The sequence below is a fragment of the Diorhabda sublineata genome, chromosome 4 (assembly GCF_026230105.1).
Source record: "Diorhabda sublineata isolate icDioSubl1.1 chromosome 4, icDioSubl1.1, whole genome shotgun sequence".
Taxonomy (NCBI): Eukaryota; Metazoa; Arthropoda; class Insecta; order Coleoptera; family Chrysomelidae; genus Diorhabda; species Diorhabda sublineata.
Genome location: NC_079477.1, coordinates 2712779 through 2727122, shown reverse-complemented (window position 1 = coordinate 2727122; position 14344 = coordinate 2712779). Strand labels below are relative to the sequence as shown.

At 32.1% G+C, this 14344-nt stretch overlaps 1 protein-coding gene across 1 annotated transcript in view; it reads left to right on the top strand.

Moving 5' to 3' along the window:
• The window catches only part of LOC130442692 (ATP-binding cassette subfamily G member 4-like), a 36638-nt gene extending 23699 nt beyond the window's left edge, over positions 1 to 12939 (top strand). The window contains exons 3-10 of the mRNA XM_056777014.1: positions 2073 to 2262; positions 4528 to 4673; positions 5306 to 5544; positions 5632 to 5763; positions 6808 to 7170; positions 8289 to 8389; positions 9947 to 10102; positions 11413 to 12939. Of these exons, the coding sequence (XP_056632992.1) occupies positions 2073 to 2262; positions 4528 to 4673; positions 5306 to 5544; positions 5632 to 5763; positions 6808 to 7170; positions 8289 to 8389; positions 9947 to 10102; positions 11413 to 11766 (1681 nt within the window). The 3' untranslated portion in view covers positions 11767 to 12939. The remainder of the gene's footprint in view (positions 1 to 2072; positions 2263 to 4527; positions 4674 to 5305; positions 5545 to 5631; positions 5764 to 6807; positions 7171 to 8288; positions 8390 to 9946; positions 10103 to 11412) is intronic.
• Positions 12940 to 14344: the final 1405 nt, after the last annotated feature.

Here is a 14344-nt window from a genome sequence, read left to right as displayed (position 1 = left end):
AAGTGTAAGTATAGTTTCCTTCACGGAAAGCTAATAAAGGTACAATATTTTCAAATTGATTTTTTTTTAAACCCACACAATTTCTGTGAAGCCTACACTGATATTATTAGTAAATATACCACTAGGATACCTAGTTTCAGTACAAGTGCACCCAGTGCACGACGTTGCCAGTTGTTAATACCCGTGGTTTATATTTAAATTAATGTGTTTCATTTTTTTTTATTCTTACACCTTTTTATATATGTATCCTTCATAAATTAATGTAATAGAAAATATGTGACCTGATTTAAATCCTGACATTGGAAACTTTTTACCTATTGAATAACATTCATGTTTAACCTCAACTTTTCTTAGGATTTTTATATTTATTACCGGCCTTTATAGGATACATCTAGATTTATTCGAACCTGTCTTATTTAATTGAACAATTATTTTTTTAAAATACAGTTTTGGAAGCAGAAAGTTTTAAAAAAATCCACTACTTTATCAAAAGAAACAAAATACAAATAATTATTATATCTAAAATATATTTATTCTTTTATTTCGATACAACATCAATGATTGTTCAACATTCACAACTTGCTTATTGCTATAAAGAAAAGAAGAACCTCCACAACTTTAATGTTTACGGTTATCTTCTTCGTTTTTATATCAGGAGATAATTCAATTATAGTTATAATAAACTATGCAACTATCATAAAAATGTAATCAATAATTAAGAATTAGTATTTCTTTTAAAAGAATTAGTAATTTCAGACATAAATCTACTTCTCTTTAAACATTGTTGTTTCTTTTATTCAATAATATCTTTCACTGTCGGCAACGTTGCTTTGTTACATTCGAGTTGTTATTCCGGGTAATGGTTTCGAGTGCAAGTGTACTTGGAATAAATCGTCATGTTGATGTATTTATATACAGTGTTTTATGAATAAGCAGGGCCTTGAACAATTTACCAAATTTTTTTGTCACAATGAGAATTTTTTTATTTATTTTAGTCGGATTAATTTAGTTCAGCCGTACTTAAACGGTTTAATGGTATTTAAACTGAAATTAACCGTAATGATTATTACAATTATAGTTTTTCCTTAAGAATTTGCGAAAAATAAACAAGGATAATATCGTAATTCATAATTATGAGAAGAAGGATAAATGTTCGTAAACACAGCTTAAATATTACGAAATCCTAAATGTCTCCATCTAGAATGACTTCAATAATATGGGACGTTGAAGAAACATAAATTTTTACAATGTTGCCGAATCTACTGTCAATATTGTAATGAAATTTTGTACGAATATGTTTTGGAATCTGATACATCCAATGTTTTTATGTCTGACGCTCATAGAGGGGGCTAGTTACATGGTTTGTATCACGTAGTAATGAACCTTTCTAAGTAAGATTTATTAATTAAAATTTCAAGTGAACTTGAACATCATCCAACCTTTCTACCACAACAAAATATCATGCAATGGAATCCTGGTGGTAGGACAAAACGGTTAAAAGAGGTGGAAGAAGTCCTAAGCAGAATAGGAGTGAAAAATTGACAGGAGCAGACAGGAAACTGGTACCAATCCGACAAATTATTTATTATATTCTTTCTTCAACGCCCTTTAACTTTAATACAGTTTTCACTGATTATCATTTTCCTGACTATCCTAATGACGGTGTCACTTTTTATCACACCTTGCATTTGTATACGAGGGTAGTTCAATAATTCTATAGGCAGTTAAGTTGACAACGTTTTCTAATTTTTTAATTTCTGCCAACTAATAATATAAAATGATATTTCATCAAAAGTAGTATTACTCATATCTAATCTTGTCATTGATCAGAGATAAAATCAGTCAGACAAGAAAGAGAATCAATTTTTATTGTCTGATATATTTGTTTTATTATTATTTTATTGTTTTTCCGGAGTTTGAGTGAATATTCGATTGAAATTATCTGATTAAGGAGGAAACGTGCTAAAAATCTTGCAACAGCGCGTCTAGGTATAAACCTGTTTGTTGGTTGAGGTTATGTTCACAGTCATGATGAAGACCGTGCGTGCTTAACGAATTGACTTCAATTACAGATCAAAAGGAGTTGTAGGGGATAAATTAGTAAACGACAAACCAAGAAATGAACTGACGTTCCAAAAAAAGTCCTGCTATATAATGCAAGACGATAATCTCCAACCCTTACTTACCGTATCAGAATCTATGATGATAGCCGCCAATCTTAAGATGAGCTCTCTATATACCACAAAAGAAAAGAAAATTAGGGTAAGTTTCAATTCATCCTTATTAGGGAACAGTTTGACACGTATCCCGAAATTTATCAAAATAAAAACTTGTATAATGTTTTTTGTACATTTATTAAAATTGTTCTTCGAGTCTTCATCCCTCGTGGTTGAGTCAAAAGTTTAATTTGTGACGAGGATTCAAAATTAAGACTTCGGTAGGTATCATCCAATTTGTTTTTTTTTTTTGGTCCATACAAACTGTAAATCCACTTGGTTTCGGTTGGATTTAAGATCCCATTGAACAATTTTTGTCAATTATCAGATTTAGTGATACAATAACCATTTGCAACGTAGCATATTTTTCCCTTTGTAAGTTTATTAATAATTTATAGACTTCTTCAAGTGCTGTCCATTTTTGTACTGCGAATTTTTGTAAACCTGCATTTTGACATGAGAAATTGAGTCCGCTTTTATATTTTAGTACAACTGCCAGCATGTCATCAATCTAATTCCACCATGTTGATACTTGTAAAGATTTCTTGCGTACCAAGTTCATTCACAGTTATTTATAGATCTTATTTGAAGCGTTAGAGTTGTCATCAATGTCTTCAACAGGATTTTCTACATCATTTTCACCATTGTTTCCATTATCAAAGTCATCACTAATTTGTTCTTAAATAATGGTGGCTGTAGGCGTCATCTTTAGATTAAAACACTCAAAATGACAGTCTTCGACATTCAATTGCGGTATAAGTGTCTAAAACTATTCGATAAAAGTTGTTATACCTTGAATTTTATTAGTTGCATTATTTGGTAAAAACTTCTTGCGATATCTCTTCCTAATGAAGTTACAAAATCCAAAGTTTTAGTTTGTAATTACCACAATTCGTCAATATAATGACAAGTTATGTCATAGTAAGATTCCACACTTTTTATTTGCGATATTTCGAGACTTTCTTACGAGATTCGAGATGAGACATTCGTCTCGCAAAGAAAATTTGAAGTATTATCTCGAATATTGTCTCGAAATCGAAACGAGAATTTCGCAAATTAGAATATGGTGGTAAATGTTGACATAGATACACTTTTTATACTTTTCTGGCTATAAACTTTGTTTTAATTGTTTTGATTTATCTCACAATTGCTCCAGTTTCCTCTTTCAGTCTTCCATCTTGTGTTAATGTCCTGCCAAGATATGTAAAATTTTTGACCTGTTCTTTTAGTTTTAACTTTTGTGTCTTCTTCTTATCTTGCGCTTCTTCATTTTCATATTCATTATATGCGAACTGTCATTGTATATTTTTAGTTTGAGCTCAAAGTTGTCTCTCATTTTCCAGTGTGGTCCGACTGTTTTATTTATCTTTTCCTCCTTTTATTCCTTCATCTAACAACATGGTAAATAATAATGAGCTTAGTAAGCGTTCTTGCTTCACTCTTTTTGTTGTTTCGAACCTATTTGATACCCTGTGAAGATTTTATCGAGTTGTGACCCATAATTTTTCTATGGTATTCAAATCAATCGCTTCGGCAGACGATTTTGTCCGATTTGAAATTGTCTTCTCCATAATTTACACTTTCTTGTGTCCATTTCTTGTATAATTATTCCTGCTTGCCAGTTTTCTGGCGCTACTCATGTATTATTCACTGTTCATCATGATTTTTATTATTTCTGTTATTCCCATTTCTGTTCATGATGTCCTAATTTACATATTTTCTTTCGTCTTTCGTTGATTGGGTTTCTGCGTCTCTTGCTGGTTTTGTATCCTTCTAAAAAATTTCTAAAATATTGTCTCCATCTTTTCTTGGTATCATCTTCGTTTGTTAATTTAAAAAAAAAACAAGTCTAAAGTAATACAAATTATGTTTTTATGGAAAACCTGTTGTGAATTTATAAATACCTCTGAACCTTTGTTCCAAACACAATCCCGGTCATTGGTTGTTGGATTTCGAAGGTAAATATTCTAATTAAGTTATTTCCGAACCTGTTTTATTTAACAACAGCAGCACTATTATTTTCTACATAAATTAACAATAAAAAATTAAAAAAAATTGGATCGAAATTGATTTTAAAAATAAATTGTCGTCAGGTACGTCCTTCTATATGATAAACAAAATGCAGAAATTAAGAGAACTTTCAACTATAACTTGACCTGAAATGATGAATTTAGAATTTTTTACCTCTAGATAGCATACAAGAATCGAAGCCCATTTTTTTCGTGCCTCTTTTACCATTTCATTGCTTCGTATTTGATTATTTTGGTACTTTATAATAAGACAAAATAACGTTAATGATAGTTTATTACAGATAAAAGAAATTTTGGAATCGATGGGTTTGTACCACCATCGAAAAACTAGATCAGGCGCCTTATCAGGAGGAGAGAAAAAGAGACTTTCCATAGCATTGGAATTATTGAAAAATCCAGATGTGATGTTCTTTGATGAACCAACAAGGTATATATATATATGTATATATACATACGAGAGCGTTTTTTTTTTCAACCTCCGATCGCTCCGTGCAAACGCTACGCGGACAGAAGACTGCGAAGCTCTCGCACTACACACTCCGTCATTGTTAACGTACAGGCGTCAGTCGGCGTTGTGCTACAACCACGTAAACATGTCCGCCGTTAATGATGCTCCCGCCAACTACGAATCGCGAAGTGTGATTCGTTTTCTACATGCTGAGAGCCAGAGTGCTGCAGAAATTCATCGGAGAATGAGTCGTGTCTTATGGGGAAAACTTTATGAGTGATGGTGTCGAAATTTTAAAGATGGCCGTAACGATTTGCATGATGAAGGGAGCGAAGGACGCAAATGTGTCGTTTCGGATGATCTGGTTCAACGAGTTGACAGAATGGTTAAAGAAAACCGCAGATTCACCATTACTGCGTTGTCTGCGGAATTTCCAGAAGTTTCAAGGTCATTGGCTGGCGGCAACTTTCTTTGAAGAGTATAAAATTATTGTTTTATATGTCTTTAATTTATAGCCTATCGGAGGTTGAAAAAAAAAACGGCCCTCGTGTATATATACATACGATGACATCATTAAAATAATTAATATGAATTATATTATTTATTTGTAGCGGTTTGGATAGTGTAGCTTCAAAGCAATGCATTTTATTATTAAAACAGATGGCCATATCCGGAAAGACCATAATTTGCTCCATCCATCAGCCCAGTGCTCCAATTTTCGAAATATTTGACCACTTATACGTAGTAGCTAATAGTAAATGTATATACCAAGGAAGCGTTAAGGGTTTACTACCGTATTTAGAAGAAGTCGATTTGAAATGTCCCACTTATCACAATCCCGCCGATTATTGTAAGTATGTTCTAATTTCCTAAATAAATGATAAGGAAATTTATTGATTACGAAATGTAAACTGTAATAATCAATTTTTTTTTTCAGTATTAGAAGTTGCGAATGGAGATTACGGCGATTATGCAACTATCTTATCAGAGAAATCACAAAATGGATTAAATCTCGAGTACCGAAAAAAGCAGAGGAACTCTTTGCAATTGGAATCTTTAGAACATATAAGTAAGATACCATTCCACAGTTTTAGATTACATTAGATGAGCTAGGGTATGTAAAGGTCGTGAATCTATTCACCAGTCAGAAAGAACTTCTTCTTCTGGTATTAAAAACCTTGAATGAAGATACCGTAGCTTTATTGCTTCAACAGAAGAGATGTTCTTGTAGAACACTTACCCTTTTTGTGACCAGTTGGTAGAATAAAAAAGAAGTAGATTCAATTGTTTCCGACCTGGAAGTCTGTAGTTAGATTATGGTCTTATAAAAGGAGTTGTCTCCCTTTCCTCAGCTTGTTCATTGCCGGTGTGGCAGTCTACCAACTGAGTTTGAAGATTGTGTGCATTCCAGTACTAGCTCATATGAGATTAAAGTGCTCTGCTATCTGATTGGATGAATACCTTCGCATTCCTTTAATTGCTGTATGCACAATGGCCTGTACGTGTATGAATAGCGTTTGCTTCTGCCTGGAAAATAGAATTGAACACATTTGGGACAACGAGCTTGGTTCTTTTCCATTTTCGAACCATCATTGTAGAAAACCAATGAACCAAAAGGTTCTAAGCCCATTGGGATTACGATCTTGGTTTTCGTGCCATATATTCCAGCCTGTCTGTTTACTGCTCACTTTCTATAAAGGTCTTCAAAGGCTAAAAGGACTTATATTACTGTGGAAGATGATCGTCACGTGCCTGTTATTACAAGACAAGCCACCCTCTACAGTTTATTTAGGGTTGTATAGCGCACAATGGATTTGTATATACAGTTCACCATTTTGGGTTTAGATCCCATGTACCTTCGTCCATTATTCAGTAGTTGTATAAAGAAATGTGTGCCTTATGGCTTAATGTTTGCAGGTGTTGTCTACAAATTAATTTATGATCCACCTTAAGATATTTAATATCTGATTTAAAAGCTAGTTCGACTCTGTTCCTTCTGATACATTTTGGAACAACATTCCTTCTAGTGAATGGAATCAGGGAGGTTTTTAAACGCTTGTTAAGATTACTTCCATATATAATAATCTAGGCGTAATAATTAATTTTGTTTTAGGTAGAATGATGGAGTCAGGGAAGATGACACCCGTCCACGCCCCACCAATTTTTCTTTCCAAAACACCAATTTGCTGTGATAAAACTTTAGATTTTACTTACATTCATTCCTACAAGGGTACATATCCTGCGTCGTTTATAAAACAACTGTCAATATTGATCCATAGGACTTTTTTGATAAATACAAGAGACCGATCTCTTACAATTTCCAGGTTTTTGACACATATAACAATTGGATTATTTATTGGAATTTTATATTTTGGAATCGGAGTGGATGCTTCTAATATGTTGAATAATTTTAATTATATGTTTTTCACGCAAATGTTCCTCATGATGACTGCGTTCAATTCAGTTCTTACAACATGTACGTATTTTATACTTCAATACATTTTTATAAACTACTTAAATTTATTGACGTAAAAACGAAAACAATATTAATAGGTAAAGAAACAAAAAAATTTTTAATATAACTTTGTAGATAATGCAGTTAGCATGTTTACCATATGAACAAGTTTTACCATCTATACGCAATTCATTGTACTAAAATAATTTAATGGAATCAAGTTATCTGTATAAAAAAATAGTTTACAGCATTTTAAATACATTACAGGAAACAATAATTCACTTTATGAGTATGTGGTTTCGAATAATAGATGTCAGCATAGGGATTGCACTCGACTGTTAATGTTTATTTCGATTGTTTAATAGCAAATACTGATTTGTAACTTTTTGAACAACAGTTTATTGAAGGAAAATTTTAGAATTAATAATTGCTTTTCATTTTAACTTTGGAACAAACTTCTACTTTAAATTTTTAAATGAAAATTAAACATTTTAAGTCAAATTGAACATCACCAACGGTTCCAAAAACTTACCTGTGTGGTGGGGTTTAAGACACCCCAAGTAACCTTGAAACGATGTATTCTGCTTATAGCACAACTGCAGAATAAGCAAAGCTTGTGAAATTTAACAATTTTAGAAAGGTATTCAGACGCTACAAGCAGTGTTTTATCATGTTTCAAATTTGCTGAGGTATGACATATTACAGCACGCAGTTGGAGGGTTAAGTTTTAAGTTATTCTAAAATAGTGTCTGTCTGATTACAAACTATCATTTTGTTCATGAAAGTTTCATTTTGTGTGAATTCAAATAATTTAATTCATTTTTTTAATTAAGCAATACAACAGTCTTGTCATCATTTTCTTGCATTACATTTTTATAAATATTCACATCATTTGTTTTTCGCTAGCATTAAAATTAAGCTTCTTAGCTCTGCGTGTCAGACATTTTTAAGAAAACTACGTAACAGATAAACATATGATAATACGGAGCCGTCTCTGTACTACAACTGATCTAACGTTTTATTCACCTGCGTCCAGAGGTGTTCACGTGCTTATCACGCGCTGATCATTGTTTTGATTTACTATTTTTCTTCTGATATATAAACTTTAGTACAATTCGTTATGATTTTTTTTATTACAGTCCCTTCCGAGCTACCAATTTTAGCAAGGGAGCATTTTAATAAATGGTATTCACTGAAGTCATACTACTTGGCAATATCAATCGCAGATATTCCCATCCAGGTGTGTTTTGATTTATATTTATAACAATTATGTAGATGAATATTTACCTTCATACTAAGCTGCATCCCCGAGGATGACACAATAGGGGCAGTAACTAATGATAAGTAGAAGGCGGTGGAATCATTCTAGGGGATTATTTAGAAGTAATCTAACCTTAAAATTTCACTTGTATAAATTCATAGTCAACATGTCTCTGCTTATACGACTTTTCCTGGAAAATGTCAAAGTTTTATGAAAAATAACATGAGTGAAAAAGTTTTTATTCGTGATATTTTTTGGGATATTATTATCGCGGTCAGCGCTTCCGACTTTTTACTTTCCCTCATCATCATCGCTACCAAATTTTCTCCCTCGTCACCGTCGTCCTTGATAACCACCCCATAACTTTAATCTCCCTGTTTTCGTCTGAAAACATTTTGATATTCTTTGATTTACCTTTATTTTCGTTTTTCTATGTTCGAGCGTCATTTTCGTAAGACTTATAGTCCGGTCAAATTAGACCAAAAAATAAGAGTGAGGCTATATATATTCCCATCAAGCTGAAAATCAGTAAAATTGTTTAAAATATAATTCGAACATATAATTTGAATCTTATCCATCATTTCCATGTAAGGAAAAAATTTTATTCAAGGTCAAAGGTCAAAAAAATGAGTTTTTCGCAATTTTCAGCCAAACGGTGAGTTTTATCATAAAAATACCTCAGATGAAAAATGTAGATAATAAAATTATCTACAAAAAACGTATTAATATCTTTTTTCCTACAAGCCACTGTTTCTGTGATATAACGATTCAAAAAGTTGTAAAAGTTAATGTTTCAGATTTACTGTGTTATTTAATGTGTGTAATGATTGCACGAGAAATATCAAAGCTGCAGAACAACATCCTCGAACTTTAGCAACATCTTCGTCAATTAATAATTTAAAGTTAACTGCTGAAAATATAATGGTGACAACATTAAGTACGACAATTTTTAGAACATGATATCTCAGAAACAGTGGCTTGTAGGAAAAAAAATATTGATACGTTTTTTGTAGATAATTTTATAATCTACAATTTTCATCTGAGGTATTTTTATGGTAAAACTCACCGTTTGGCTGAAAATTGCGAAAAACTCATTTTTTCGACCTTTGACCTTGAATAAAATTTTTTCCTCACACGGAAATGATGGGGAAGATTCAAATTATATGTTCAATTGTATTTTAAACAATTTTACTGATTTTCAGCTTGATTTATGTAACTTCGAATGTCTAAATTACTTAATGTAATTAACAGTTTCACACATGGTACCAAATTTGATATTTTCAAGTTGGAGGGTTGCAAAGAATTCAATTTTTTCGCTATTTTCGGTCCTACTTTGAAGCCTCATAACTCCTGAGGGAAGCAGCTTGGTGTAGAGGTAAATTGCCCCAAATCGGCTCCCCTATACGGTCTCTTTGTATGTGGTTCTTCTAATAAATTCTCGAAAAGAGACAATTCAATTTTTTACAATGAGATTCTTTTATTATTTGGAGGTTACAACCTGACGATATATCAAAGTATAATGTTAATATGTTGTAGATGGCTGCTACAACTTGTTACGGCTTATTGACTTACTTCATGACGCAGCAACCAGTGGAAGTATACAGACTTGGATTATTTTTGTTCATGTGTATACTTATTGCCGCAGTTTCTCAAAGTTTTGGGCTGTTAATAGGAGCCGCAATGAGCATCAATGTAAGTAAATGCATAGTAATGCGCAAAATTCGTAAAACTTTCCAAAAAAATGCAAAAACACGTCACATAAGAAAAAATGTAGATAATTAATTATTAATCGTTAATAAAACAACTGTGCGTTAGTGTCATTTTTAAGCCCGGCTCAAACGACATGTGTACTTGGCAAGTATATCGGTGGTGTGGCAGTCAATGTGAATAGCGGTCTTCTAGCAAATATCTTGGTTGGTTTCACGGATTTTTTTGTGATTAGCTCATACTAAATAGGCCTACAAAATGCTACGGCGCTGGATCCAGTTCCAGATGCATCCTTAACATTTATATTGAGAAATTGAAATGTATCCACGAGCCAACCTCTTAACTGCATCTTCATGTTTAGCCATCAAATGACCGGCTCATAAAAATCAGCCAACACAATGTCATTTGTCCACTCCGTTTCAACCGCTAGGTCTTTGACTTGGATCCAACCATAAATGAATAACCAACGAGTGACAAATCCCCCGACAAAGTGAATAAACTCAAATAACAAGTATTCGCCAAATACGCCCGGCTTTACAATTAGAGTCTTACAAGTTTATTACCACGTGTCCTTCAACCTAAAGAGAAATGATAAACATTTTAATAATGGTACGTAAGATGGACTTCGAAGGAAAAACTGGAATAAACAACGATGCAAAGTTAGTTATTTTGCTGTCATCAGAAAACAACCCTCGCGCAATTACACAACAGAAAATGCCTTGCAACGAAATATTGGTCAATCGTTGGTAGTAAAGTTTCTTTAAAATCCTTAGAAGATGCTTCGGATAGAAGTTTGAAATTTTGTCAAATCTTCATGAGTCCAAATTTTTTCAATAGGGCAGTAATTCCAGACGACTCAATGTTCAGTTCAGTGACCTACAAAAATCTTTGGGTAGTAATCGTCAAAGGAGAACTTGGTCCTTATTCCTTCGTTTGGCAGTGCTTCCGGACCCAATTGCGGGCTCTAAATTCCATTATTCTTCCAACAAGATAGCCCACCACCACATTATAGATTTAATGTTTGAATGTTTTTGGATTACCAATTTAAAGGAAGTCCTGGATCAATGTAGTGGCCACCTAGGTCAGCTGATCTTACCCCCTTGATTCTCTCTGGTATTTGTCTAAGTCTAAGTGAACTGACCAGACAATTTAGGAGACTTCATTGAACCAATTGGACATGGAATAAACTGTGCGACGTTTTTTTACATTTTTTTCAAAAACGATTCCTTATTACAACTCTATATATTCATATAATATATTTTGAAACGAAATTTAAACAGAAAAATCTTTGTTAGAATGGAGTGATATTTGGTCCTTTCTGTTTCCTGCCGTTTACGATTTTCTCCGGATTTTTTGTTCAACTGACAGCAACGCATCCGGCCTTACATTGGATCTTCCACATCTCCTTCCTTAAATATGGATTCGAAGGACTGGTACTTTCGGTTTTGGGATACGAAAGGGGAAAACTACCATGCGAAGCCGACTATTGTAATTTCGTTAACCCCAAACATTTTCTTAGGGTTATGGATATGGATAATTCGACATACTCAATGTCTGTGATATTCTTAGTTAGTTTATTTTTAGTTTTGAGGATAGCTGCGTACATAGCGTTACACCTCAAAGTGAAAAATTCGAGACAGCACAGGTAGAGGTGGGGTGCCATTTTTTTTTTTCATATATATATTATAAAAATTGATGTACGTCATAAAGCAGCACGAATTGATATTGGAACAACGTTGCCAGTCTTTGAAACTTTAATGCAGATTAAGGAAATGTAGGACAATGAGGTTGTGATACCTTTACTTCTAGGTTTATTTAATAAATGATATAAATATAATGTTCTACTCGTTTGAAATTGTATTTTTATTAAAATGTGTGATTTTGGTTATAATATATGCTAAATTGAACTAAGAGTGTGAGTTATGCATCATACAAATTCGCAAACTTATGAACCTAACCTTACTTTTTCATATTGTTCAAATTTATATACGATATTTACAAAAAAACGTTCATTTACATAATTGTATTGAATATTGAGAACAAATTTATCATATCTGATTAAAAATATAGAAAACAAACATGTAATCATAATATTAAAGCGGTATTTGTGAAAAATTATGGCGTGTATCAATTTTTATGGTGTATGACATATTTAATACCATTGATAAACTTTTTTTTATTTGAAAGTATTTTCGTTATTCGTCTTCTTGATATGCGGTTCGGATTAGTCTTAATTTTTGTTTTGATATTTATTCCGTGGTGATTTATTTTCAATTTGCTTGACAAAAATTGATTGATGTCTCAGTATTTTGAGAATATGAGTTATTTTAAATACAATGTATGCACTATCAACTACATTTTTTGATCCGTCGAGTCTTCCAATAGATCGCTGGTTAATATCCGGCTCGAAGGACCAGATAAGGTATTTGATAGTGTTCGTGTAATGGTAGTGTATTCAGTATGAGTACCACCAACGGTTCCATAAATTCAAACTTCTTTTAGATGTTTATAATAGTGAACATTTAAAATCGTAGGTGGAACCTGTTGGATTTTATGATCAAATTAGAATTATGTGATGTTTATTCGGGTATTTGAAACAAAAAATGAGAATATTATTTATCAATTTTCTTCATTTTGTGACATTTGAAATTAGAATAATATTTATGTTTGCCATATAAAAATTATTTAGGTATTCGGGGTATTAACTGAAAATATTTTGTTTTAACCCAGCACCAATTTTACCATTTGTACCTATTGTGATGATTGTTGTATAGTATTTTTTAAAATATGTTTTATTTTTTAATAAACGTACTGTATATTTTTTGTACATTTTTTCAATTCCCTAACCTCCTCAAAAACATTCAAAATGACAATTAAAAAAAAGATTTTCATGTAAATCTTACTAACAGCATCAGAATTAATAAACAGTGTGATAGTAAATACAAAATAATCAGAGATACCAAGGATTTTTAAGAAATTAATGATTATATTCTAAAAATAATGAATAATCTTTTTCTCTTCCTGTAATGAGTTGATTTTATACTCAATCTAATATATAAACAAAGACAAAGTAGTGATTACACTAATCTGACTGGTGTATTAGATGAATATCAAATTGATTGAATTAGTTTTACAGGCTTCTTTATATATTAGTTCTTATCTTATACAATAAGCTCCGTTTTTGGTAAATGCTTTGTTTTTAGACAATTACTTTGCAGATTATTCACAATTATTTTTTATACGGCTGATAATTCACATTCACAACCAGTTTGAATATTTTATTTTTTTTTATACAAGATTATATTTTAAAATGTCACAACCAGTTCAAATATTTTTATGTATATTTGTTAACCAGAGCTATCAGACTGCATTTTTGTTAAATGAATGGAAATTTAAAACTAATAAAGCGTTCATGACCTTGTTAGTACCAAGCAGAGAAGATATATTTTGTTATAATTTATTAGGGTTTACGAAAACCAATCCAAACAAAATATTAAAGGAATTATACCAACAACGCTCATAAATATTGCATTGTTGCAAATATGTTGAAATACAATTTGATTTTCATTGTTTTCATTATTACTTTTAACTAAACTACACCTCATCTACCAATCCAAGACAGACGTAGCAAATTGTTTGGGTACCATTACCAAAGATCAGCAGATAATAGCGAAGTAGCAATTGAGTGATAGCCAATGGTCCAAACAGCTGACGAAACCGTTGTACACATACACTACAAACTCAACACGTTTTAGAATGGACGCCATATTTAGGAGCGTTTTAATTATAATGACAATTTACCACTTGTTAAGTTCAATACAAGTATCCAAAATATAATATCCTGTTTTGAAAATATACCTGTCATAACCTAACAAGATACAGAAAACTAAAAAGTCTTGACAGCCAATGCTCATTGCCGTTACCGATAGGTGGCAGTAGCGCTTTGCGCCACGTCCGTTTAGTTCGACCAATGGTATCTTGTCAATTCATGACAGATACATTTTCAAAACAGATGTTATTTTGGTTGCTTTTATTGAACTTAGCCCTGATCTGGCACCATCTGATTATCGATAATTTGGATGCACACTATCATATAATCAATAAAATTAATATATTTTAACGTTTTTGTTATAAAACTCAAATTATACCCACATTATTAAAACAGAAACTCTTATTCAAATATATTAAACGTTTTGACTTGAACATTTCATTTATTTACGTACCCAA